Source organism: Camelina sativa, chromosome 20, assembly GCF_000633955.1.
Source record: "Camelina sativa cultivar DH55 chromosome 20, Cs, whole genome shotgun sequence".
In the NCBI taxonomy this organism is placed as follows: Eukaryota; Viridiplantae; Streptophyta; class Magnoliopsida; order Brassicales; family Brassicaceae; genus Camelina; species Camelina sativa.
Window position 1 is genome coordinate 19775578 of NC_025704.1, and position 22837 is coordinate 19798414.

Below are 22837 nucleotides of genomic sequence, written 5' to 3' on the forward strand. Positions count from 1 at the left end.
ATGGCCAAATTTTTTGAAAAAAAAAAATCCTTTATTTATAATTTTCCCAAAACCAATTGCATCCAATTTTCGGATGCATGACTAAACAAGTTTACACAGCACGATCTATATGCCTAATATGACCCTAAACATAAGACCAACCTCGATAGAATAACCAACCACATGCCACACATTTCTAGCAACCTAGCGAATCACACAATCTAGGATTCAAGTTTATAGCAATCAATCTCACACACATGCCTCACTAACTCTTCCTCTTCATGTTGTGCCCACCCACTTCTCAACTATGGCCCCAAGTCCATCGTTAGTCAACCAGCCTACTGCTGGATGGACTATTGACCATATCGGAACTCTCACGCCCGCTATGCCATGCACTCACATGCGACAGAAATTTAAGGGAGATGAAGAGCAGATGAAGGAGAAGTAAAGACAAATTTTTGATCGCTAGCCCCTGTCGCAGCCACCCTCTCCCAAACACGGCCTTAATCATTCCAAGTTGAGGTTCAATAATTAATACAAAGGTACTATTTCAGTGGTGTAGAAGAAAAAATAGCGTACAAAACCGATGGATTTTGATGAAAATACCAACTTAACCAAACTATAAATGGGGCTTAGATTGCTGGATATTTACCGACACATGCTTTTGGTGTCTTCTACAAGACACAAGATAGTTTACAGACAGAACGTCACCCAATAACAACAACCCGGAAACAGCCATGCCTAAAAGTCGTTAGCTTTCCTTCGTAGTTCGTTTAACTCATTCTCGATCTCCGAGTCCTTGAAAGGGTATCTTGTGCTAGCTGAGACGGTGCTTCTCCCTGCAGGGAGCTCTCCTTTCTGCATCATATCATATAAACAGAGGATAACTATAAGACGTTCGTATTTACAAACTCCTAACTTAAGTGAAGTAGAACGTTAGTAACAAAGTAGGATATAGTCAGAAGGATGTTAGTACCAAAGTAGAATATAGTCAAATATGAAATAAAAGAGTATGGTAACCATGGAAGTAATTAGGGGAGTCAGAGTTGTTGTTTTCTCTTTTCAGTTTACTCGACGAGAAACCAAATCTCTCTTTTCAGTATTCAGTATCATAGTTCACTGGAACACTAGAACCATCCAAACTTGCCGAACACTAGTAATTTGGATTGTGATAGCTTGTGAACCCGATTTTTAGAGAGTCATGGAATTATATACTCCAACGAACAAATAAGACATCAACGTGTTACAAACCTTTGAGCTTCCGGACAACTCTTTCTTCAAGTTTGCGAGATCATCATCCACAGATGAAGTCTCAAGCATTTGAAACTGCAAGTCACAAAGGAGAACAAGTTAATGTCAAGATGGTTGTATATTTTGAAGTTTGTCTGCTACCACGAAAAGCTTAGCTCAAATAAAACAAATCAAACATTTAGTAAATGAGATTGGGCTATCCTGTGATAGAAATACTAAGACAAGAGATAGAAAACCACCAACCTTCCCCTCGAGTTCATCAGTTCCAATCTGAGTAAGTGCATCTGCTTCAGACTCCATAGCCATCACTGTCAAGCACTTTCTAAATTTAGCCTCAACCAGAATAGCCATACATCAAAAAGAAGATGTGGAGTATTTTTACAATAAAAAATTCTAACTGCAGAATTCTGATACCAGTAACTTAGAAATTTACCGAAAAAGAATAAAGGGAATATTCCTGCAGGTACTAACATAAATCAACCCCATTTTGAAAAAGATAAAAGTTCATGGTCACCAGAACTTAACCAAATTGCTAGAAATAGCAAAAACAAAACTTATCCAATGTCACATAAACAAGAAAGGATTCCACCAAAATTTATTTCCTTAGACGTCGCATTGCCCACATTATATTAGTGCTCCACTGTTTTGCATCAGCTAGCTACAACACTAATTCCAGACCCACATTTTCCACAATGTGAAGCTCTAAACATCCCCTAGGTATCATCAAGTAATCTAATCTAGCTCACAGAAAGAAAGTAACACGTCTTTGGCAGAAGTAAACTTTCGAGTGTACTTACTTTCAAAGACTGAATGGGTACATTTATATTATCCTCCTAACTCTAGTCAAAATTTCAAAATCAGAAAAGAATAATGGGCTAATTGCTGTCAGTGATGCATAGACATGTTCCCTAAGTTTTGCTCAATTTGGAGGATTACAAGATTGTACCTTTCTCCTCCATTTTTTCAAAAGCTGAAAGAGCACCGCTTGTATTTACTGTCCCTATCATCTCTTGCACTTTCGTTGCAGTCCTAGCAGTAATATAGAAAACAAAAGAGTTGGGACAATATATAAATTAAGAAGAACAAGCTTCCCATTAAGGATAATAAGGAACCGATACAAACTTGGCAGTTCGAGCACGTGCAAGGAGCGTATCTTTCTTTGCTTTTGCCTCTTGTATCTTGCTCTCCAAGAGCTGCAATAAAAAAGGGAAACAACAAAGATTTTTACAGAACTCAGTTTGCTAAGAATTAAACTTCGTCCTAAGCAATTTCAGCTACGGAGAAGGAGGCATTCTGAAAATGAGAATCTGAATCATCTTTTACATAATGTCCATACAGATACATTAGTTTCTTAGTCACTCTAAAAAAGTGAAGAGAGATACTTATCATATGAACTTTAGACGGAGGTATCATAAGTCAACTATTGTCCCTATATCTAAGCCATTCTAACGTAATGGTGGTATGAAGAAAATCATGTATATATGATTGTTTGTTTTGTAGAGTAATGCATTGACGAGAAATTCATTTAGTTATAACCCTAAAGAATCCTACAGTTTACAGCTAGTATAAGTATATAGATAAAAATGGTGATAACTAACCCTTGTATTCGAAACAAGATTGTCGACAACACCTTTCTGTTGATCTAGTTGAGTTTTCAGAGCACTAGCGTTGTCCTGTTAAGAACAAAAAGTGAACAAATAAATAACTTCAAAACCAAAATTTCTAAGACAATAGATCTTTTTGTAATGCATTTTCAAAAATTAGAAAATGCATGTTTCAAGGGACTTCAATAGTTGTTGAAAAAGTATTAGCAGTCAAAAGTTAGAGATAATGTTCTGTATTGCCTTCAGGTCTTAAGCCATTTGCAAAGATTATACAACCAGAAACAGTAAAACGAAAAAAAAAAAGCCATACAGTCCATTTCTCAAACAAATGCACATAAAAGATGATAGCCAACATTCTGAGAAATAGAAAACACAGAAGGATCGTTTTTGGTCATTTCCGTAGTGCTACACATGTCCAAATTCTTATTTGGTCAGACACAGAGACCATAGTCAACATCCTAATACGTAGAACACAGAAGGGTCATTTTTGGCTGCATCCGCAAGTGTTAAATATGTCCAAATTCATATTTGTTCTGACACTAGAACAACCTTAACAAACTCAACAAACAAGATCGTTTAACAGAATTCAAGTAATTATAAATACGGCCAAGCTCTGTTGCATCTAAAATGATTAACACGTGGTCAGCATTTGGGACTATTTGAAATTACTTAAGGAACATGAGGAAAATTACTTTATACCTAGATATCTAAATTTTAACTTTTTACTTTCACCACCTCCTTACTAAACATTTCAGAAAACCTAGAGATTAGCCTCAAAGGGGCTCGGAGCTGTCAAACTGTTAGGTCCCAGGATTCTCTTTCATTTATTGGAGTAAGCACACTTAAGAAACTGAAGAACGGAAAACAAAAGAATGGATTGATATAACCTACAGCAAAAGACTTTCGACGTTTAAGGGCTTCACGTGCAAGATCCTCATCTCCTTTTGCAAGAGCAAGTTGTGCCCTTTTGTACCTATTTAAGCATGTAACATGTAAGAATAATCAGCTAAATCAGGAATTTCAGTAAGAAAGCAAGGCTCAATGCTAAAATAAACATACCAATCATCAGAAGATTGCTGTGCAGCTTTATATTTGTTCTGCAACTGCTTTTGTGATGCTAAAACCTTAATACATGTTGATAAATACACAAGTTAGCAAATCTCCAAAATTATGAGCTCTCAGAAGCTGAAGAAGAAGAAAAAAACCACAAGGGGATATGTATAAAGGTTGTTCAAGAGTAAGAAGAAGTGTACCTGTGCAGTGGCTTGACGCATCTTAGTCAAATCACTATTCATTTCAATGACAGTTTGCTCCAGGATTTTCTCCGGGTCTTCGAAGGAGCTAATGAGTGCATTTGCATATGACTTCGCTTATTTAAATGAAAAGAAACAAGAAATCTGATTAATGAACTTCAATGCATTAAAATATATTGAAAAGAAGCACACTCGACAGTCAGATATAGAATCTCAGCAAGGTTATAAGGACCTTGACCACTCTGGAAAATCGTTCAAAAAGATTCATCGTAGCACCATGACTGTTGCACTTGAGTCTATCTGCACAAGCTAATCTCAGCTCGTTCGCTCTCAGCCCTCCACCTTGTATATAAAAACAGTAATCCTTTTTGAGTTTAAACAATAAGAATTTCAGTCGAACAAACATAACTAGAAACCAAGAAAGAGAAGTAAATGTTAAACATGTGAAACACTCCAAGCACACTAAAGTTACCAAGAACGAGACCGTATCCTGTACTTCAACTTGAGTTCCTAAGAAAATCTATTTATCTCTTCCTTATTTCCTATTCCTAGTTACTAAATCAAGAAACACAGAGTCATACACCAAAAAGCACTATCAATACCCAGTTTCACTTGGGTTCACAGTTTTTTTATTCTTCTAGAAAGCTGCACAATTATCATCCGAGCAATTCCAAACAATGAGCAAGCATAATCAAAAGACGAGAAAGCAAATCCCTGTAGCGAATTAGAGAAGGTTATGGAGTTACCGAAGAAGGATGGTCTGAGGGGTAAAACCCTGAGGGAACAAGGGCGATTAGAAGTTGAAGGGGAAGAAGAAGCAGTAGGACGGAGAGGAGGGAATAATCCGGCAACTGGTGAAGCTTTGAGAGCCATTTCAATGGCGATTTCGTCTCTTCCCCTTCTCTCTCAGCTTCGTTTTTGGGCTGATTTTGGAGGATGTCCCGTTTGTGGTCTCGGATGTGTTCCTCGTTTTTTTCTTCTTTGATCAATCGTCGTCGTTTTCGGTAAGGGTCTTATATGACTCCTCTTTCGTTTCTTTTTCTTTCTTTCTTTCTAGCCAACTCAATTTTATTGATAAGATTTTACATGTCCAACAAGCCAGCCCATTTACGACAAAAGCTTACGCAGAAGCCCAAGCAGGCAAGCACAATGCCAAAGAAGAAGATGAGCTTTAAGGACGTGTCTAACGAGTAGGCAGATCAATCCCGACTAGTCTGGTCTGGTCTGGTCCGGTCCGGCCTAAAATCCAATGTTTATATTTAAAATTGGTTCAGTCTGGCTCGGTTTGGAAAACTTTTGAGTCTGTATTTTAAAAGTCAAGTCTATATTTTAAATACTGGCGACTTATCTTAATATGTATATAGTACATTTAAATTTTAGAAGGTATATAAATTCTAAATTTCGTAAATAAAATTTTATTTATCTTAAACGGTATCAAAATGACATGTTTTCTTTTATAAATTATTATTAATTTTTGAAAATTTGTTAAAAATAGCTTTTTTGTGATATTATTTTTTTGGAATATTTTTATTTTTGTTTTTTTTTACACAATTTACAATCTATGGCTGCAAATGGACGCACAAAATTGAACAAAATTGAAAAAATGGGTTGAACAAAATTGGGTTGAATAATATTCAACTCATTCATCTCCAAAATAGTGGTTGAACAAGTTGAAGATTTTTACTGTAGAATTAGTTTATTTTTTCAACTTTTTGGGTTGAATGGGCTGAATAGTTTTTTTCAACCTCTTCAACCTTTACAATGCAAATGGTGAAAATTGGTTGAATAATTTTTTTCAACCTCTTCAATCTCTTCAAGTGCAACCATTTGCAGCCTATGAGAAAAAAAAATTTATATTATTTTGTTATTTATTTTACTTTTAAATATAATATAACTTGACATATTGTTAGATTTTGATTGGTTAGAGATTTAGAGGAGGTGAATAAGAGTGGTTACCGAACAACTTTTCAAATATTTGTCTTTCTATTTCAATTTTCTAAAAATTAATAATAATAATGCTGGCGGAAAAAACATGTATTTTTTTTTTTTTCGTCAAAAAAGAATTTATATAGATGATAAATGATAATCGTTACAAAGAGTTTCCGCTAGCCAAACGGGAGGATGGAAACAAGCTGAATAAAAAGGTTCAAAACTACATCCAAATTTTGCTAATATATGAGCTGTTTTATTACAATTTCTTGGGATGTAAACAAATTGAATATTGTCAAAGAACTGAGACCAGTGTAATATATCCTGATAAACACCTTCAATTGAGGCAATGAATGTTGATTGATGGAGCATCTTGGTAAGTATCTCGCAATCACCTTCGAAAATAACATGTCTTATGCCCCGTATCCATGTTTGTTGCATCGCATTCAGTAGAGCTTTCCCTTCAGCTTCCAACGGTGATGAAGCATATCTCAAATTTGCAGCGCCCCAGCCATTGGAGATTCCCCTGTCATCACGCAAAATCCACCCGCCCTTTGTCTCTTGAGTCAGGGGATCATAGCTTGCATCATAATTGCACTTGAGCATAGGTTTTGAAGGTCTAGTCCAATGTGTTGGTTTCGATGTTAAGGGAGGAGTGTCGTGTGGGTTAAGAACATTTCGACACCATTCACGGACATCAGCTTTAGCACGCCATACAATGTCGTATGGATCCTCCGTTATTTCTTCAAATATGAAGTTATTCCTTGTCTTCCAAATATGCCAGAGGATCCAAAAAGGTAGTAGTTTTGTCTCTAATGGAACCTCATTATCATTTTGGAATGCAAAAACAGCCTCTAAGAAAAATTCACAGTTAATAGAAGGCAAATACAGAGCATGGATCGGGATATTTGCTAGTTCCCAAATGGATTCAGCATAAGGACATGAAAATAGGATGTGATCAATTGTCTCATCCTTTCGTAAGCATCTCGAACATACAGGATCAATATTCATTCCCCTATATATAAGACGAGTTGTTGTGGGGAGAGAGCGCGATAGTAGTCTCCATAAAAAGTGTTTTACCTTTGGTAAAATGTTTAATTTCCAAATTTGTCTTTTTAATCGAACTGATCCATGAGGTTTTGGTCGTAAGTCGCATGGTTTGTCCGGGTTATTCATCGAGAACCAGTATCCAGATCGAACAGTATAATCCCCTGATTTATTGTAATGCCAAATTAGCCTATATGGTCTCTGTGTTTGAGGGATATACATTTTCAAAAGCTTATTCTGATCTGCAGGTGTAATATAGTGCATAATCTTATTGTTGTCCCAATATTGATATGCCGAATTTGAGGTGATGAGGTTTGACAACATGATAGGTTCATCCGGGGTAACACTTCGAATAGGTTTTGGAGGATTTGTTACGGTAATGTTATCAATATTAACTCGGACTGACTCACCATTCCCAATAACGTATCTCGATCCATTTTTGATTATATCAAGGCCTACTAAGATCGATGACCAACCGTACGACTGATTAACTCTTTGTTTTGCATCGAGAACACAATCATCCTTGTAATATTTAGCTTTAAAAACTCTAGCAAATAATGAGTTCGGGTGATGGATTAGTCTCCATGCTTGTTTAGCAAGTAAAGCATCATTAAAATGCTCCAGGTTTTTAAAACCTAAACCACCATCAGCCTTAGAATATTGCAAACGTTTCCATGCGATCCAAGGTATTCCTCTATCTTGATTACTCTTCTCCCACCAGAATCTTTGTATAACTGACTCTATTTCTGAAATGACACCAAGAGGGATTTTAAAGCATGTCATTGAGTACACCGGCATGGCAAGGGCAACCGATTTAATGAGAATTTCTTTCCCAGCAGGTGAGAGATGACGACCCTTCCATGAAGCAGTTCGTTGTTTAACCTTGTCAATTATATAATGAAACATTTCACTCTTTTTTTTACCAAATTGCTCTGGTAACCCAAGATATTTGCCACCTCCACCATTATTTGGTATTGCTAGAATCTTTTTCAATCTTTCCTGAAGCTGGCCGTTTACACGAGAACCAAATGTAATTAAAGATTTACTTGTGTTTATCTGTTGACCTGAGTAGTACTCATACACCTCGAAAGCTTCTTTGATTGCTTTGCAATTTCGTGCATTCGCTTGACAGAAAAACAGAGAATCATCCACAAATTGCAAATGGGTTATAGGAGGAACTCCATTACCAATACGTATGCCCCTGATATCTCCGGAACGTTCTCTTGTTCTAATTAGGTGACTCATTATGTCAGCACACAGAATGAAGAGATATGGTGATAGAGGATCTCCTTGTCTTATACCCCTTTGAGGAATGATATTACCATGTGGACTACCATTGATCAAGACTGAGTAACTCACAGACCGTACTGATGTCATAACCCAGTCAAACCAAACCGGTTTAAATCCGGTTCAAAAAGCTTTAATTTGTCCGAGTCTCTTTATCTCTTTTATCGACGAAGATGATAAGATAACCCAACCATCGTCATCTTCTTCTCCACTCTCAGTCGCACCATGCTTTCTCTAACTGCAACAACTCTCAAATCTTCACTCTTCACCATATCCAAAACCCATGGATTCTCCAATACCCGACCCGTTTACCCGAAACCTTTCACCACCATCAACGCCGCCTTAATCCCCGCTTCAAACCGTCAAGCAGCAAAACAACAGCTCTATCAACCGTTCCGCCCACCACCATCACCGATTCCTCCAAAATTCCGATCACTCGACACCGCCGGAAAAATCGAAGTCCTCGCCGATCGTCTCGGGCTCTGGTTCGAATACGCTCCACTCATCTCATCCCTCTACACCGAAGGCTTCACTCCTCCATCAATCGAAGAACTCACCGGACTCTCCGGTGTCGAACAGAATCGTCTCATCGTCGGTGCGCAAGTCCGCGACTCTTTAGTTCAATCCGGTGCCAAACCTGAGCTAATCGCTGCGTTTGACACCGGCGGAGCCGAGCTTCTCTACGAGATTCGTCTTTTAAACAACACTCAACGTGTAGCTTCTGCTGAGTACATTGTTGATCACGATTTCGATTCGAAAGGAGCTCAAGATCTCGCTAGAGCGATTAAAGATTACCCTCATCGCCGTGGAGACGTTGGGTTTAAAGATTTTGATTATAACTTGCCTGGAGATTGTTTGTCTTTTATGCTTTATAGGAAAAGTAGAGAGCATCGGAGTCCTTCGGAGATTCGAACTACGTTGCTCGAACAAGCTCTTGAAACCGCGGTGACAGAGAAAGCTAAAAAGGCGGTGACGAGGGAGTTACATGGGGAGAGTGAAGAAGAGAGAGCTAAAGAAGAGGAAATCAAGATTATTCGTGTTCCTGTGGTGAGATTGAGGTTTGGAGAAGTAGCGGGAGCGAGTTCTGTTGTTGTTCTACCGGTTTGTAAAGCAGAGGAAGGAGAAGAGAAGCTTCTTGAAGCTCCAATGGAGTTTGAAAGTGGAGGAGAGTTTGGCGTGGTGGAAGCTGAGAAAGATTGGAGTAGATGGGTGGTTTTGCCTGGTTGGGATCCCGTGGTGGCGGTTACGAAAGGAGGAGTTGCGGTTTCGTTTAAAGATGATAGGAAAGTTTTGCCGTGGAACGGGAAAAAAGAGGCGGTAATGGTTGTGATCGATAGGGAGAAGAAGACGGTGGAAGCTGAAAATGGATACTACTATCTTGTTGTGGCTGAAGGTGAGATGAAGTTGGATAGAGGATCGGTGTGGAAGGAGAGAGGAGTGAATGAGAGTTTAGGGATGGTTGTTTTGGTCGTTAGGCCGCCCAGAGATGATGATGATGATTGGCAGATAAATGATGAGGATTGGGATTAGAGTTCGATTAGAGAATCATAGTGTTAGTAACTTTTCATAAACAATTACTCGTATGCTTTTGGCAAATTAATATGTGATTCTTTGTTTGATTGTTTATCACATAAGTGTTTCTTTCATTATTGTGTTAAAGAGTCTAGCTAACCTCAATTGTGTTTTGTGGAGCCTCCTTCTAAATACGAAATTTCATCAAGATTCTAACCATAGTTAAGCTATAATTTGTGCAGCTAAGAACAATGTATATGGAATGGAGTTGGAGACGTACGAAAACGTCAGTCAAACAAAAAATGGCATAAGCTAACAAAAGTTAGAGAATAAAAATTACATATTTACAACTTGTAGAAAATTGAACTGTTTCTACTATTCTACCCAACTAGTGCATAATCCGCCGTATGCCATATACCGCATACCAAAAACAAATTATTGATATTTTATTTTTCCAGTAACATCGATCCAAATTCGTGCCATCACACAACCCATCATGTAATATAACATCATTCGTATTATTTTAAACTTTTAATATGTTTAAATATTCATAACTTTAAATATATTTTTAAGTTTAGCTATATCAATTATTATTATATTTCTTCAACTTCAACCATTTCTCTGATCTCAGCATGATGTATTTTTATGACCACATTTGATTACCTATGACAATGCCATTGATACACAACTTGACAAGTTTAGTACAAAAGAATCGTGAATAAATGTCCAAAAATATCAAGATATCACATCTTGAAAGTAGAAAACATTGCAAATATATATTCAAGTCTTAACTTAATTTCATGCCACTAATTTATTTTTTTCTAGTAACAAATCTATTATGTACGTTATCACTAAAAATGTATTTTTATACCGAAATATATTTTACTATTAAAATATGCTATTTTCCCCATTTAGCCAAGTAATATATGCCTCTTTATGACCAACCAAGAAAAATTGAGAATTTTTTTTTAAAAAAATAATTGGAGATAACTAAAATAATATAAATTATAAGCATGATGATATGTGAGTTTTAAATAATTCAATAATGAAAAATAGAAATTAAAATAAACAATCTAAAAATAAAATTAATTTGACATAATTAAAGAAATAATAGAAAATTATAGGCACGATGATATATGAGTCTTAGATAATTTAAATATCAAAATAGAACTTAAAATAAATAAATCTTAGAAACTACAATATATTTAAGATTATTAAAAAAGACGCATATATTAATCTTACATATGAAAAAGGAGAAAATAGGAGAAAATTTTGATTTAGAAAATAAGAAAAATTTACCTTCTAATAAAGTATGAGAAAATTCATTTTTATGAGCTCTTTGTTTTTGTTTAAAAAATTATCGCTTCCCATTTTCTTGTAAGATGTACTTTTAGACTTGTGTGCTCATGTTTTTTTTTATGATAACTATCTCTATAAGTTAAAAGGAAAAACAAAAATTAATTAGTGGTAATTTAATAATCTTTAAAAATAATAAAAAAAGATATATGCATAATCAATAAACGTATGTGTTATGAGTTACATAATCATATGATTTTTTAATAGAAAATCTTGGCCTGATAACAAAATTATGACAATAAGAAAAAATAAAATATGAGAAAGTGTATATAACTGTTGTGTAGCTTTACTTTATAAGAATGAGACAATCTCATAAGAAATTATCATAATTTCTAACCAAAAAAAAAGTTTAACCAACAGAACAAAACCAAAGTTTTATTTTTAAATAGATTATTTTGTTTGGGGAAAAAAAGTATTTTATATAGAAAAAAGCAAATTTTTTGTCTTACACATAGTAAAATCTTTAATCGACAAAATTTACATGTGTCACAATCACATGAGTTAGCAACTCTGAAAACCACACTTTATATAATAAGATAGTTTTTTATGTTATAACATATAAAATGAAATCAAATGTGCCCAACTAATAATTTTCTTAATATAACCAAAATATATTTTTTTGTATATATCTTATTATATAAAGCTTGATGTCAAAATTACTAATTAACAAGATCGTGACATGTGTCAATTGTATCATTCAGATGTTGACACGTGTCAATTTTAAATTTATTAAAATTAGAAAAAAATAAAAATGTAAAAATTCAAAACCTACCATAAAAATGTTTTATATAAAAGTAAAATAGAAAAAGAAAACCTAATTTTATTTAAAATATTTAAACAGTTTTAAAATTTAGAAAAAAATCATTATAAAATTTGAAATTATAATATTGTTTACTTATTTTAATTTTAAGTTGCTAATTTTACAAGAAAATATTACTTTTTATATAAGAAAAAATGATTGTGAAAATTATACAATTAATTACTGTTTCTAAAAAAATGTAAATACTCACCTTTACACAAAGAAAAATATTGTTGAAAAAAAAATAGATTGTCTCATATTTTTTCACCCATCAAAATAATTTATTCAAAAAGACTGCTATTGTAATATATAGATACGGGTATGTAAGATTAACATATGCGTTTTGTAACTACACAAATGTTAAAGTAAAGTGACATATAATATATTCTTTAATTTGTTCATAAAGACAATTTGTTGGTAGTAGTAAAGACTAAAGAATAAAGAATATATTTTACTGTATATTTTAACAATAAAATATATTTGTGTGTACAAATACACTTTTAGTGGTGATGTAGATAGTAGATTTGTAAATAGATATACATTAGTGTATTATAGCAAAAAAACAAACAAATATTTTCTATAATTAAAAGTTCATCTCTTTACTTTTATATATTGTTTTTTCTTACGAAAAGAACTAAATATATATTCTTTGTTAAATTTAATTTTATTTTAATAACTTTGAACTCATCTACATCTATTTTCTTAAACTAAAAGTGAATCTATTTACTATTTTTTTATCAATCAAACAATTAAAAAGAAATTTCTCGGTTAGCTGCCCAAACCGGAGGGAAAGGATTTACAAAAGAAACTTCAGAGATAAGAGAACACGAAGCACGGGCAAGACAATCCGCCTTCGTATTTGACGCACGCGGGATCCAAAAGATGGAGAATAGTGGGAAAGACACCAGCGAGTTAAACTCATCGAGCAAGTTGGAGAAGGACGACCAATATTCAAAAGACTGCACCATAGTGAGTAACTCAACATAATCAGTCTCAAAACATTGACAAGCGATCCCTTCAACATGTATCCGCTCAATGGCCCACAACAACATTTTTAACTCCGAATGCAGGGGGATGGGCTCTGTTTTAGACACTTGGCCCCTAACAACAAGGTTCGCTCCTCACCAACGCAACACCACCAGCCCAATCATGAATACACATTGGTTGCTTTCCAAGAACCATTAATCTGACAACGAGGTGAAGAAACCTAGACATCTGAATACGAAAATGGAGCTGACATGACTGCCGTAAAAGAGAGCGCCTATTCTCAGGCTAAATTATCGCCCAAAGCCTGAGTAATTATATCATTCGCCTCTATCTCTTAACCTTGATTTTTTTTTAATGGCCTTCCAGATTACCCATAAAATCCATGGTAATTGAAGAAGTTGATCAGGATCACCCTCTTGAGAGGCGTCCCTCGAGAAAACAAAATCCAAATTCGAGTACACTGACTCATATGGTAAACCCTCTGACAAAACCGGTGTCAGAGATAAATCCCAAACTTCACACGAACGAGGACATTCAAAAAAAAAACATGATTAATAGTTTCAACCGTAGAGTCACATCTTTTACATCAAATATCACATTGGACACCTCGGTGTATTTATTTACTTACTAAAAATATTTAGTTTATATTCTTTGATAAATTTTATTTTATTTTAAAAATTATAAACCGCATATCGGATGGGTCCTAATCTAGTATGTAGTATCATAAAATTTAACTTCAAGAAAAATAAATTACCAAAAAATGATTTTAAAAAATAGAAAATGAGTTGTTCATAAAATTACGTTGTATTTTTCATTAGACTTTCGTCAAAACATATACTTCTATTAGATAATAGCGTTTTTGCAAGATTGAACAAAGTATGTCACAGCTTCACATGATCTTTTTCTTAAGGGAGACTTTCCTTTATCAGGAATCTCAGTCTCTATCAACATCCGGTCTGTACTCTGCTCTCATTTTAAACCTTTATCTTATGTGTGAGTTACTTGTTTCTCAGGCTTCATATATTTTTGTATTCTTTAGGAAGCAAATAATGTCTTTGACCAGTTTGTATACATCTTGGAGAATTTACCACCATGGACCCCGTACTTTGAAGTGTAAGAATTGGCGACAAAGAACTGCAATAGATGCGAGATGGAAATGGGGTATCCAGTTGAAACGTTCTTATGGTGTGATCAATGATCATCACTGTTATTTCACTCTGAGAAACCAAGGCAAGTCACTTTTTTTTGTCCTCAAATCTTTTAAGCAAATGTGAAACCTATCTCTCTTGAAAGTGAGGCTAGAAACGATTTTGGTTATCACATGCATTATTCAAAAATATTACATTCAAGAAGATCCTTCAGATCATCAAAATAGACATTAAGATGCCTTGTGACTTAGTGATATATGTTGCTTTTCCAGGTTATTGGAGACTGGGATGGTGTTCTCAATAAAATCCTAAAACTTCATTTTCGACCTGAGATTCTATTTTTTGAAAATGTAAGCTCCTTTGCGTGAATACTTGCTTTTGTTTTTCTTTTCTTATTTGTGTGTGTTCTTAACTCCACTTACTTGAATTGCAGAATATGCAGCAGAACCAGATTGTGTCCGGGCAGAAATTTGAAGGCTAAGAGAAGCTTTTTCAAGAGTGTAGGAAAGCGATTGATGTATATATATACAAAAAGTGTTTCGAGTCTAATTAAGACAAAAATTTTATAGAAGTTCGATAGAAAAATGGGTAGGGTCCTTTGCTTTGGAAGTTAGCATCCTGATTGTTATGATGATGCGGTCCATTGAAAGTAGATAGTTAGATACCATTTTCAAAACACTAGTGAGTTTGCATTTTGTTTGATGTAGTGGTCGGTAACGATTGTACTGTATCGTTCAGTTCCTCTAATGCATCTTCTGGTTTAGTTAGACATGATGATGTGTTAATCTTGTGCAAGAGTGTGAATTGGCCAAGGAAGAGGATCCTGCAAACAAAGTTTGAATCTATCAATATTTACTGGGTATTGTGTTTCAGGTTGCCGCCAGTGGTATTGTTGCTTGTGTAGGTATTGGAGACGGGAGAGTGTTGTTAACATTCTTGAAACACAAAAAGATCTGACCCCAAATTCGTTGATGGACACAACTTCTCATGATTTGGAACATGCTTCTGTCACTTGTCAGGCCATCGGTTAAGCAGCTTCATAAAACAGAATCTCTAGCCGAACCTTCTTTCCTACACAGTCTGACCACAGTGTTCAACTTACCAACAACCTATAGCATCACCATCAACAGCTCAAGAAAGACTCAGCCACCGGTTCCTCAACAATGTTCCAGTGCTAGGTTTGTAATTTGAGTGGGATCTTCACTTCATTTAAACTTGAGTAACACACACTGTACGATTAGTCTTGATATGGTGTTAGGGAGTTTGCTGCTCAGATGTTCCTTCATTGTTCAACTTGCGATATCATCTTCTGAATCCACACTCTCTGTTTGCCAGCCATTCTCCGGGCTCAGATGGTATGTTTGAGGTGAAGCACAACGAACGAAGGGCACTGAGTCTTACGTCTTCACAGTAACTTCTTCTTCTTGGTTTTATTTCAAAGGCTAAAATGCTTTACTGTATTTGTCAACGATATGATACTTGAATCTATTTTCAAATGTGAAGAATGAATATGGAAACTAAAGTGAAGAGACTGACTACTTGAGATTTGAGAATGGAATTTGGATTCCTTGACCAATAGATGAAAATAAAGAATGAGCTGAATCACTGAGGGGAGTCAAATTTGTGCTGGTGATTGCTTTACCTTAAGGGTGAGCTGAACAGGATCTGGTTGCAGCGAGCGTCTCCGTGTGCTAACTCCAAATGTTTTGACAGTAAATTTTCTCCAGGCATGCTTGTTTTTCATATATCTTGAAGATAACGAACGAAAGAAAGAAATGAGAATTGTGCATCTCACATCAAACACTATGTATTGAGAAGCTCTCTTTCAACCAGGGTTACCTTTAGTAGTAGTGTCCTCCTGATTGTTACTGTTTGATGAATTGTTTGACCCCTTTCACCTGAAAGAGTATCATCTGGTTCTTTTTCCGCCGTTTTTAGTGATGGAGAATTAACTCCCGGTTCAAGGTTGACAGAAATGTTCACTGGACATATGTACGCACAAGTTTCCTCAGAGAAAACATCAAATTTATTTTCTGGAGGAGATCCAGCTACTTACTGCTCAACGGTTTTGGATTCCATATCTAAAATTCTATCCTAGACGATGAGACATCAAATATTATATAAGGAACAAGTGATTTGAAGGGAAGATGAAAGCTCTCCGTATACAACTGAAGTTTCAAACCAACTAGCAAGAGTTCTTTCAGCGGTCAAACGATGTAAGAGCGGTAAGTCGAAGCAGAAAGTCTGGTGAGGTCGTTCAACAAATTAATCCTTTAATTTTCAATAAACAAAATCTTTGAATCAATCAGAGGAACCTGCAAACCAATTGACAATTTTCAAACTTGTATCCTGTTGTTAATCAAAATTCGAAATGAACCTTGTTGTTTACCACTAATTTCAGATGGTCTATGAACCTCAACACTAATTTCAGATGGTCTATGAACCTCAACACTAATTTCAGATGGTCTATGAACCTCAACACTAATTTCAGATGGTCTATGAACCTCAACACTAATTTCAGATGGTCTATGATTCTATGAACCTCAACACTATTACCTGAATGTTACACTTGAGAGGTAGGGGTTTTCAGACAAGTCTTATTGATGATAGTTCTGTGCCAACTTTTGCAATAAGGATGTATATCAAACAAACTAAACCCAAAAGAAAAAAGAAAGATAGAAAAGACTTATTGCCCTCTTTAAAACATTTCATTTGCTAGATTAGAACTTAGCAGTCATGGCTGATACAAGCAATTAGCCGGTGCCACATTTCTCACACGATCTATAAGTAGAGAAAGTTCTTGGTTAGCGTAATCAAGACGATCCTTGCAGATCATAGACTCTGTGAGGAGAGTTTCTGTGAGCGAATGAAACGTTTGAGCACAGTCATCGCCAATGCCCTGGCCATTTTGATTCTCTGCAGCAACGTGAGGACATTCCTGTCTCCATCGTAATAGAAAGTACTGCTCAGGTATAAGGAAGCAGTTCTTCACCGTCAGTACACGAAGAGTGTGCCTACACAATATTCCGGAGTGCTCAAATTCCTTGCATGAACACTGGATCTCCTCATTTTCCGGGTTCCAGATCACACAACATTCCCCTTCCATTTTCTTAAAGTGATGTACGATGTATGGACCATTGGCCATCTCAGACACAGCATACTGCACAGACAAAACCAGTTCGTTTTGTAATATGCTAAAGGCATAAGGCGTCAAAATCCCCCTTGCTTGATCTTCCATAGGCATACAGGTTTTCAAGCTCGGATAAGTGAATCGTGGCGGGATTTGCTTGGCTAGACTTGCAGCCGCACTGACCTGCAACGTTTTCTCGAATAATGAATCAAGGCAGCACTGAAATAATATTTGAAATTGCGTAAACTGTATGTCTCATTTGATTCACAAACCTCTTCAAGTAAGAGTTGCATGCATGTTGGCCCAGCAACAATTCTTTTTAAGAAAGAATCTATAGATAAATTAAACTCAGGGGTCATAGTTTGAGCTACAAAATGTTCTCTGATGTAACAAGGTGACCAGGATGCTCGGCACGAATAAAGCAATGCCGCATGTCTATCTTGAACAAGACCAAACCGAGTGACAAGGAGATTCCACTGCTGTTCAAATTCATCTATATTCCCTGCCCGACAAAACATCTCAAACCCAGCTCTAAATTCATCATAGTGCGACCCAAGAGTCTGAGAAAACCAGCTTGCTAGTTTGGAGACTATGTGCCACATAAATACCACATGGTGAGTATTTGGCATTTCCCTCGCAATAGCATCTTTAAGTCCTGCATCCATATCAGTCAGAAATGTCTGAGGATGCCGTCCTCTCATGAAACGAACAAAAGTCTGTCCAAAAATAAGACAAAATAATGAGAGCATGAGCACAAACATATATGACAACAAATTTGACTTGCACAAACCTGTAAAGCCCATGTGAAGGAAAGACAGCTCTCATCTTGCAGCAAAACACATCCCAGAAGAATCGCCTTGCCATTGTTGTCAATCCCAAAAAACACCCCAAGAAGCAAACCATAAGGGATTGACCGATAAGTAGTGTCGAAAACAACCACATCCCCAAACAAAGAGTAGGCACCAACAGAATCACCGAAAGCCCACGCAAGGTTTTCAACTTTCTGGTTCTCATCAGAGGTACAGTCATAAGCAAAACCCATATCCCTCTCAGCCAAAGCTTTACAAGACTCAAGAAGCTCAAGGGTATCACTCTCACGTTTCTCGCAAAGGAAAGCATCATTCTCTTGAACACTCTTCTTACACGCTCTAACAAAGTTCCTAACATCTTTCTCAATAAAAGGCAACTGCCCAGCGTGAACACCCTTCTCCAACTCCAACAACTTAACAATCCGGTTCACAGGGAAACCAGCTTTAGACAACAAAAGAATCCTATCCTGATCAGACTGCTGAATCTTCCTATAAGCAGGAAGCAACCTAACTTGATCATCTTCCAAAAGCTCATGGTTATGAACATTACTAAACTGAGAAACATACCAACAACGACTCACACCATCAACAACTTCTTTAGTCAAATACATCTTAGCATCGCACCCACATCTAACAGACTTACGCTCCCGTGGATGCTCTACATTAGCTTTCTTCCTAGGCTGGTTAAAACCAGAACGATAACAAACGAAATCTCTCCTATACACACCTAAGTTCTGACTCTCCGTAGACCGCGCTTTCCGAATCGAAAAGCCACTCTTCCTAGCGAATGCACTGTAATACTCAAAGGCCTCGTCGTCTGTTCTAAAGATTTGGCCAACGTAAGGCATGAACACAGTGTTATCATATAGTGATGATCCTGTACCTGTGGTTGTTGTTGATGAGTCTAGCTCGCTCTTAGTTACTAGGCAGCTTGATTCATCTCCTTCGAATCTGATGTAGCATTTCCAATCGCCACAAGGACATTGCTGACGACGAATCCAGATGTTATTCAACGACATCTCGTTAACGGATTTTAGAAGAAGATTAGATATATCCAATTTTCTTCTAGTCTGCAAACCCAATTCAGAAACCCTGGAAGAGGAACGAACAATCGAGAATTTTAATTGAGACAAAAAGGTCGCTAAGGAATTGGATCGTCTTCGATTACGCTTTATAGTTGTGGTGGGTGATACAACAACTCTCTGCCTTGTGGTTTCGAACTTGAGTTTTTTAACAAACGCCATTGTTCAACTCTTTTGTTTACTTTTCTCTCTCTTTTGGGGAAAAAAATGGGGGTACACAAAGTGACGAAACTAAAACTTTGCAAAACTCAAAATAAATATATAATATAATAAATAAATTAATCTTACAAAATTAATTAGTTTAATTAGTCTACAAAATTAATCTTACAAAATTAATAACTTTATTAATTTATTATTTGATCAGTGTGATTTTGTTTTGAGAATCTAATAATATGATATATTTTTTAAAAAATCTATATATATACATTTAGATATACATCTTAGAATCGATTAAACATAATTGCATAATTTATACTATATTATACATAATAGTGTATAATATAATTATATGTGCATAATGAGTTCTCATCTAGTTATATATATAGATGTATATTATGGGAATGTAATAGTACATTTCGATATTTCGCAAAAATATGTCTTATTGTGTACTTTTTAAAGAAAACATATTTCATTACTAACTAGATAAAGACACGTCTGTTGTGTGGGTTTAAAGTTTTGTAAATTATATTATATTTTAGAAAATATATTAAAATTTGTTGTACGTTATTTATAAGTTTTATGTTTGCTATAATATACATATTTATATCCATTTATCAATATTTTATGTATGTTACCGTTAAAAGCGTATTTTTTACACCTAAATATACTGTATATTACAAATATATTTTTTACTACCACCTAAAATGTATGTATGAACACATTAACCCAACCATTATATGTCTTTTTACTTTCAATTTTGCGTAGTGTTTTTAATTACTAAAATTATTGGGTCAAAAAATATTTTGAATAAAAAATATATTATATAATATACTAATCAATGATGTATCATCACAATAGTGTATAACCAACCATGGAGAGAACTTCGGCTCTGCCCTCATCCCTATGTAATCCAACGGCTAAAAACACATTCATATCTCAGACGACGACAACATGAGAGACTCGATAACCATCTTCTTTTAGTTTTACTAGGTTAGACCCGCGCGATGCCGCGGGATGTTTTTTTATTTATTTTTAAATATATTTGATGTTAAAAATATAATTTTTTATTTTTTGAAATTAGATTAACTATGAAAATTATGGTTTTGAAAATGATAAGATATAGAAATGCAATGAAACAATAAAATAAAGACAAACCTACAATGATTTGTAATTCCGTAATATTTGTTATTATAAGCGTTTACATTTGAGTCGATAATTTTACAATTAACTAATGTATTCTATGTGTTTTGGGATGTTTTTTTCGTATAGCTTGTTGTGGGAGATATATTGGTCTAGTTTAATTTTGAGGTGTTTTTTTGTAGTTTTAAATTTAATTATCTACATATAGTTTTGATTAGTTGTAAACTCGTCAACACATGTTCAAAATAATCAATATTGCCTTTGAAAATTTGTGACCGTAATAAGCCTCTTTTCATTTTTTTTGTTGGTTTTATATGGACCTGTGTCCATTTAAACACATTTCTTAACATCCTTGATTTCTACTGAAAGCAAAACTATGTCACAGTCCGTCCACATTCTTAAATAAAACCTGTGCACCACAAGTGAGAGAGAAGATCTTCAACTGTATTTAGATAAGTACATGTTTAGTTGAAGTGTTGAACTAATCAAAGAAATAAAAAATTAAAATCCTCGCAGCTAGGGTCAGCATATTGATGAATAGAAGCACATGCTACTAACTTAAAGTAGAAGATCTTAAACTCACACGTATGTAGAGAAATCGGCAAGTTAATATCATAGTTACAAAACATTAGCTACGTACAATATTTTCTATTTTCTTCGTTTATCTTATCGCTTATCAAAAATTGATCTCTTAACAAGATGATTTTGAGAGGAATTGATCATAGCTGATACATATAGAATCCAAGAAGAAAAGTAAACATATGTATCATGATCCATACAATTGACATTTGTCAAGTGCTTTCCATCTCCTATCATAAAAGCAGTTCAATTGTAGAAGATGTGATTGACTCATGAAACAACCTGTAAGCGATAAAAGTGGAATTTGTCATTAAAAAATTTGCCTTATAGTGTCAGTAAATTGTCTTTCCTTCTGCCATGGCCCATGGGAGGGAGTAATCAGGTCCAATATCAATGCAATGAACCTGGAAAAATCCACGAGGTTGAAGAATGAAGAAGCAAGCAGAGTAACTAAAGAAGAAGCAATTCATCTGGAAATATAAGAGATGTAGAAATTTAACCTTGACAAGACATTAAAGAAGGATGCATCGCGAATCTTGCCTGGATAATTCTGCTATGGAAAAGGCATTGATACAAAATAGGAGTGTTAGAATATTGAGAAGAGAAAGAACAAAACAGAGTAAGAGACGTCGTCTCTTCGAGAAACAAAAAGTAAAATAGAAACTCTTTTATATATCTGAAATTTGTTACCTTATTACATCATCACACACGCTTATAGTTATATACATGTGTTATGGTCGTAACCGTACATCGTCGGATCTGATGAATAGATTCTGGTGGATCAAGAAGAAGAAATCCACCACAACCAAAATTATGTTCTCTACACATTACCTTATCATCTCTACATGTTCAAATGTTACACAGCTTTTTACCACACAAGATAACTCTCATACAGACTTTCAACTTTAATCACAAACATGTATGATAATAGTCCACCAAAATGATCAAGCTGTAACTCTACAAAGGAACTAAAACTTCACAAAGTTACAAAAAAACCAGATGAATTAAGTTCAAAATTTTAGATTGATCAATTACTCGATCTGAATCTGGAAAGAAAGGATGGAAGATTCACTTACCCAGAATCGGAGAGGAGAAATATACAGCACATAAATCTTCAATCCCAAAAATAAAAAGTAGAAATCAAATTAGCAAGAATATATATGCAAGTAATAGGAATCAGTAAAGTAAATCGTAGTGTAAGTTAAGGGCGATTTTTAACAAATACCTATGTCTTTGATTTGGAGAAGCTCTACGACAATCGACGTTGAGACGAGAATCTCGATGCGACACAGTTTTAGTAGCTCCGACGAGAATAGCTTTGAATCCGACGGTGGTGATGCTCCCAGCCATGGTATAAATAGCACAGTCGGTCGAAGGTTAAAAGGCGCCGAAGAAGAAAATTGTATCACGGCGATGAAGAAAAGAAATCGAGCAATAGATTAAACGCTATCGTTTTCAATTTGCTTTGTCCACATAAGAAAAAAAAAGCTGACATGTATTAATTGTTTTAATTTGATAGGCTAGCCATTTTAATTGATGTGTCATTTTCTCCTTCAATACAAAATCTGATGTGTCAAGCAAGGAGAGCAACACATTGAAGTTTTATTGTATTGATTTATCTATTACTTATATTGTTAAAACTATGCCAAAGAACCCTATTAAATAAAGGGAAAAAGGAAGAGGCATATTCTTTTACTATTAATTTTTTCTNCATTCTCTCCTTCAATACAAAATCTGATGTGTCAAGCAAGGAGAGCAACACATTAAAGTTTTATTGTATTGATCA

The 22837-nt window shown here is 35.2% G+C and overlaps 3 protein-coding genes and 1 long non-coding RNA gene across 4 annotated transcripts; 1 reads left to right on the forward strand and 3 right to left on the reverse strand.

Moving 5' to 3' along the window:
• Nucleotides 469-5075, reverse strand: LOC104736818 (membrane-associated protein VIPP1, chloroplastic). Its single transcript, XM_010495793.2, has 11 exons — nt 4834-5075; nt 4320-4429; nt 4088-4198; nt 3894-3958; nt 3726-3807; nt 2829-2903; nt 2353-2423; nt 2177-2259; nt 1474-1538; nt 1231-1305; nt 469-837 (listed from the first exon to the last, which is right to left on the reverse strand). Exons 1-11 carry the CDS (start codon nt 4958-4960, stop codon nt 721-723), a joined length of 981 nt encoding a protein of 326 aa, XP_010494095.1. The 5' UTR covers nt 4961-5075; the 3' UTR covers nt 469-720.
• Nucleotides 8515-10032, forward strand: LOC104771286 (rubisco accumulation factor 1.1, chloroplastic-like). The gene has a single exon (XM_010495794.2). The coding sequence runs from the start codon at nt 8576-8578 to the stop codon at nt 9878-9880; it is 1305 nt and encodes a 434-aa protein (XP_010494096.1). The 5' UTR covers nt 8515-8575; the 3' UTR covers nt 9881-10032.
• LOC104771287 (putative protein FAR1-RELATED SEQUENCE 10) lies at nt 16821-19378 on the reverse strand. Its single transcript, XM_010495795.2, has 3 exons — nt 18073-19378; nt 17555-17998; nt 16821-17465 (listed from the first exon to the last, which is right to left on the reverse strand). Exons 1-3 carry the CDS (start codon nt 19333-19335, stop codon nt 16887-16889), a joined length of 2286 nt encoding a protein of 761 aa, XP_010494097.1. The 5' UTR covers nt 19336-19378; the 3' UTR covers nt 16821-16886.
• Nucleotides 20375-22752, reverse strand: LOC104771289. Its single transcript, XR_002036980.1, has 3 exons — nt 22277-22752; nt 21742-22163; nt 20375-21601 (listed from the first exon to the last, which is right to left on the reverse strand). It is a non-coding gene; the product is annotated as an uncharacterized LOC104771289 (long non-coding RNA).

Excerpts from the sequence above, each read along its gene's own strand:
- LOC104736818 (XM_010495793.2), bottom strand. The coding sequence starts at position 4,960 with ATGGCTCTCAAAGCTTCACCAGTTGCCGGATTATTCCCTCCTCTCCGT. Across the intron at positions 1,306-1,473 it reads CTGATGAACTCGAGGGGAAG|TTTCAAATGCTTGAGACTTC; the intron begins GTTGGTGGTTTT and ends TGTGACTTGCAG. Across the intron at positions 838-1,230 it reads AGTTGTCCGGAAGCTCAAAG|AAAGGAGAGCTCCCTGCAGG; the intron begins GTTTGTAACACG and ends GATATGATGCAG.
- LOC104771286 (XM_010495794.2), top strand. The coding sequence starts at position 8,576 with ATGCTTTCTCTAACTGCAACAACTCTCAAATCTTCACTCTTCACCATA.
- LOC104771287 (XM_010495795.2), bottom strand. The coding sequence starts at position 19,335 with ATGGCGTTTGTTAAAAAACTCAAGTTCGAAACCACAAGGCAGAGAGTT. Across the intron at positions 17,999-18,072 it reads CCTTCACATGGGCTTTACAG|ACTTTTGTTCGTTTCATGAG; the intron begins GTTTGTGCAAGT and ends ATTTTTGGACAG. Across the intron at positions 17,466-17,554 it reads TGCAACTCTTACTTGAAGAG|GTCAGTGCGGCTGCAAGTCT; the intron begins GTTTGTGAATCA and ends AAAACGTTGCAG.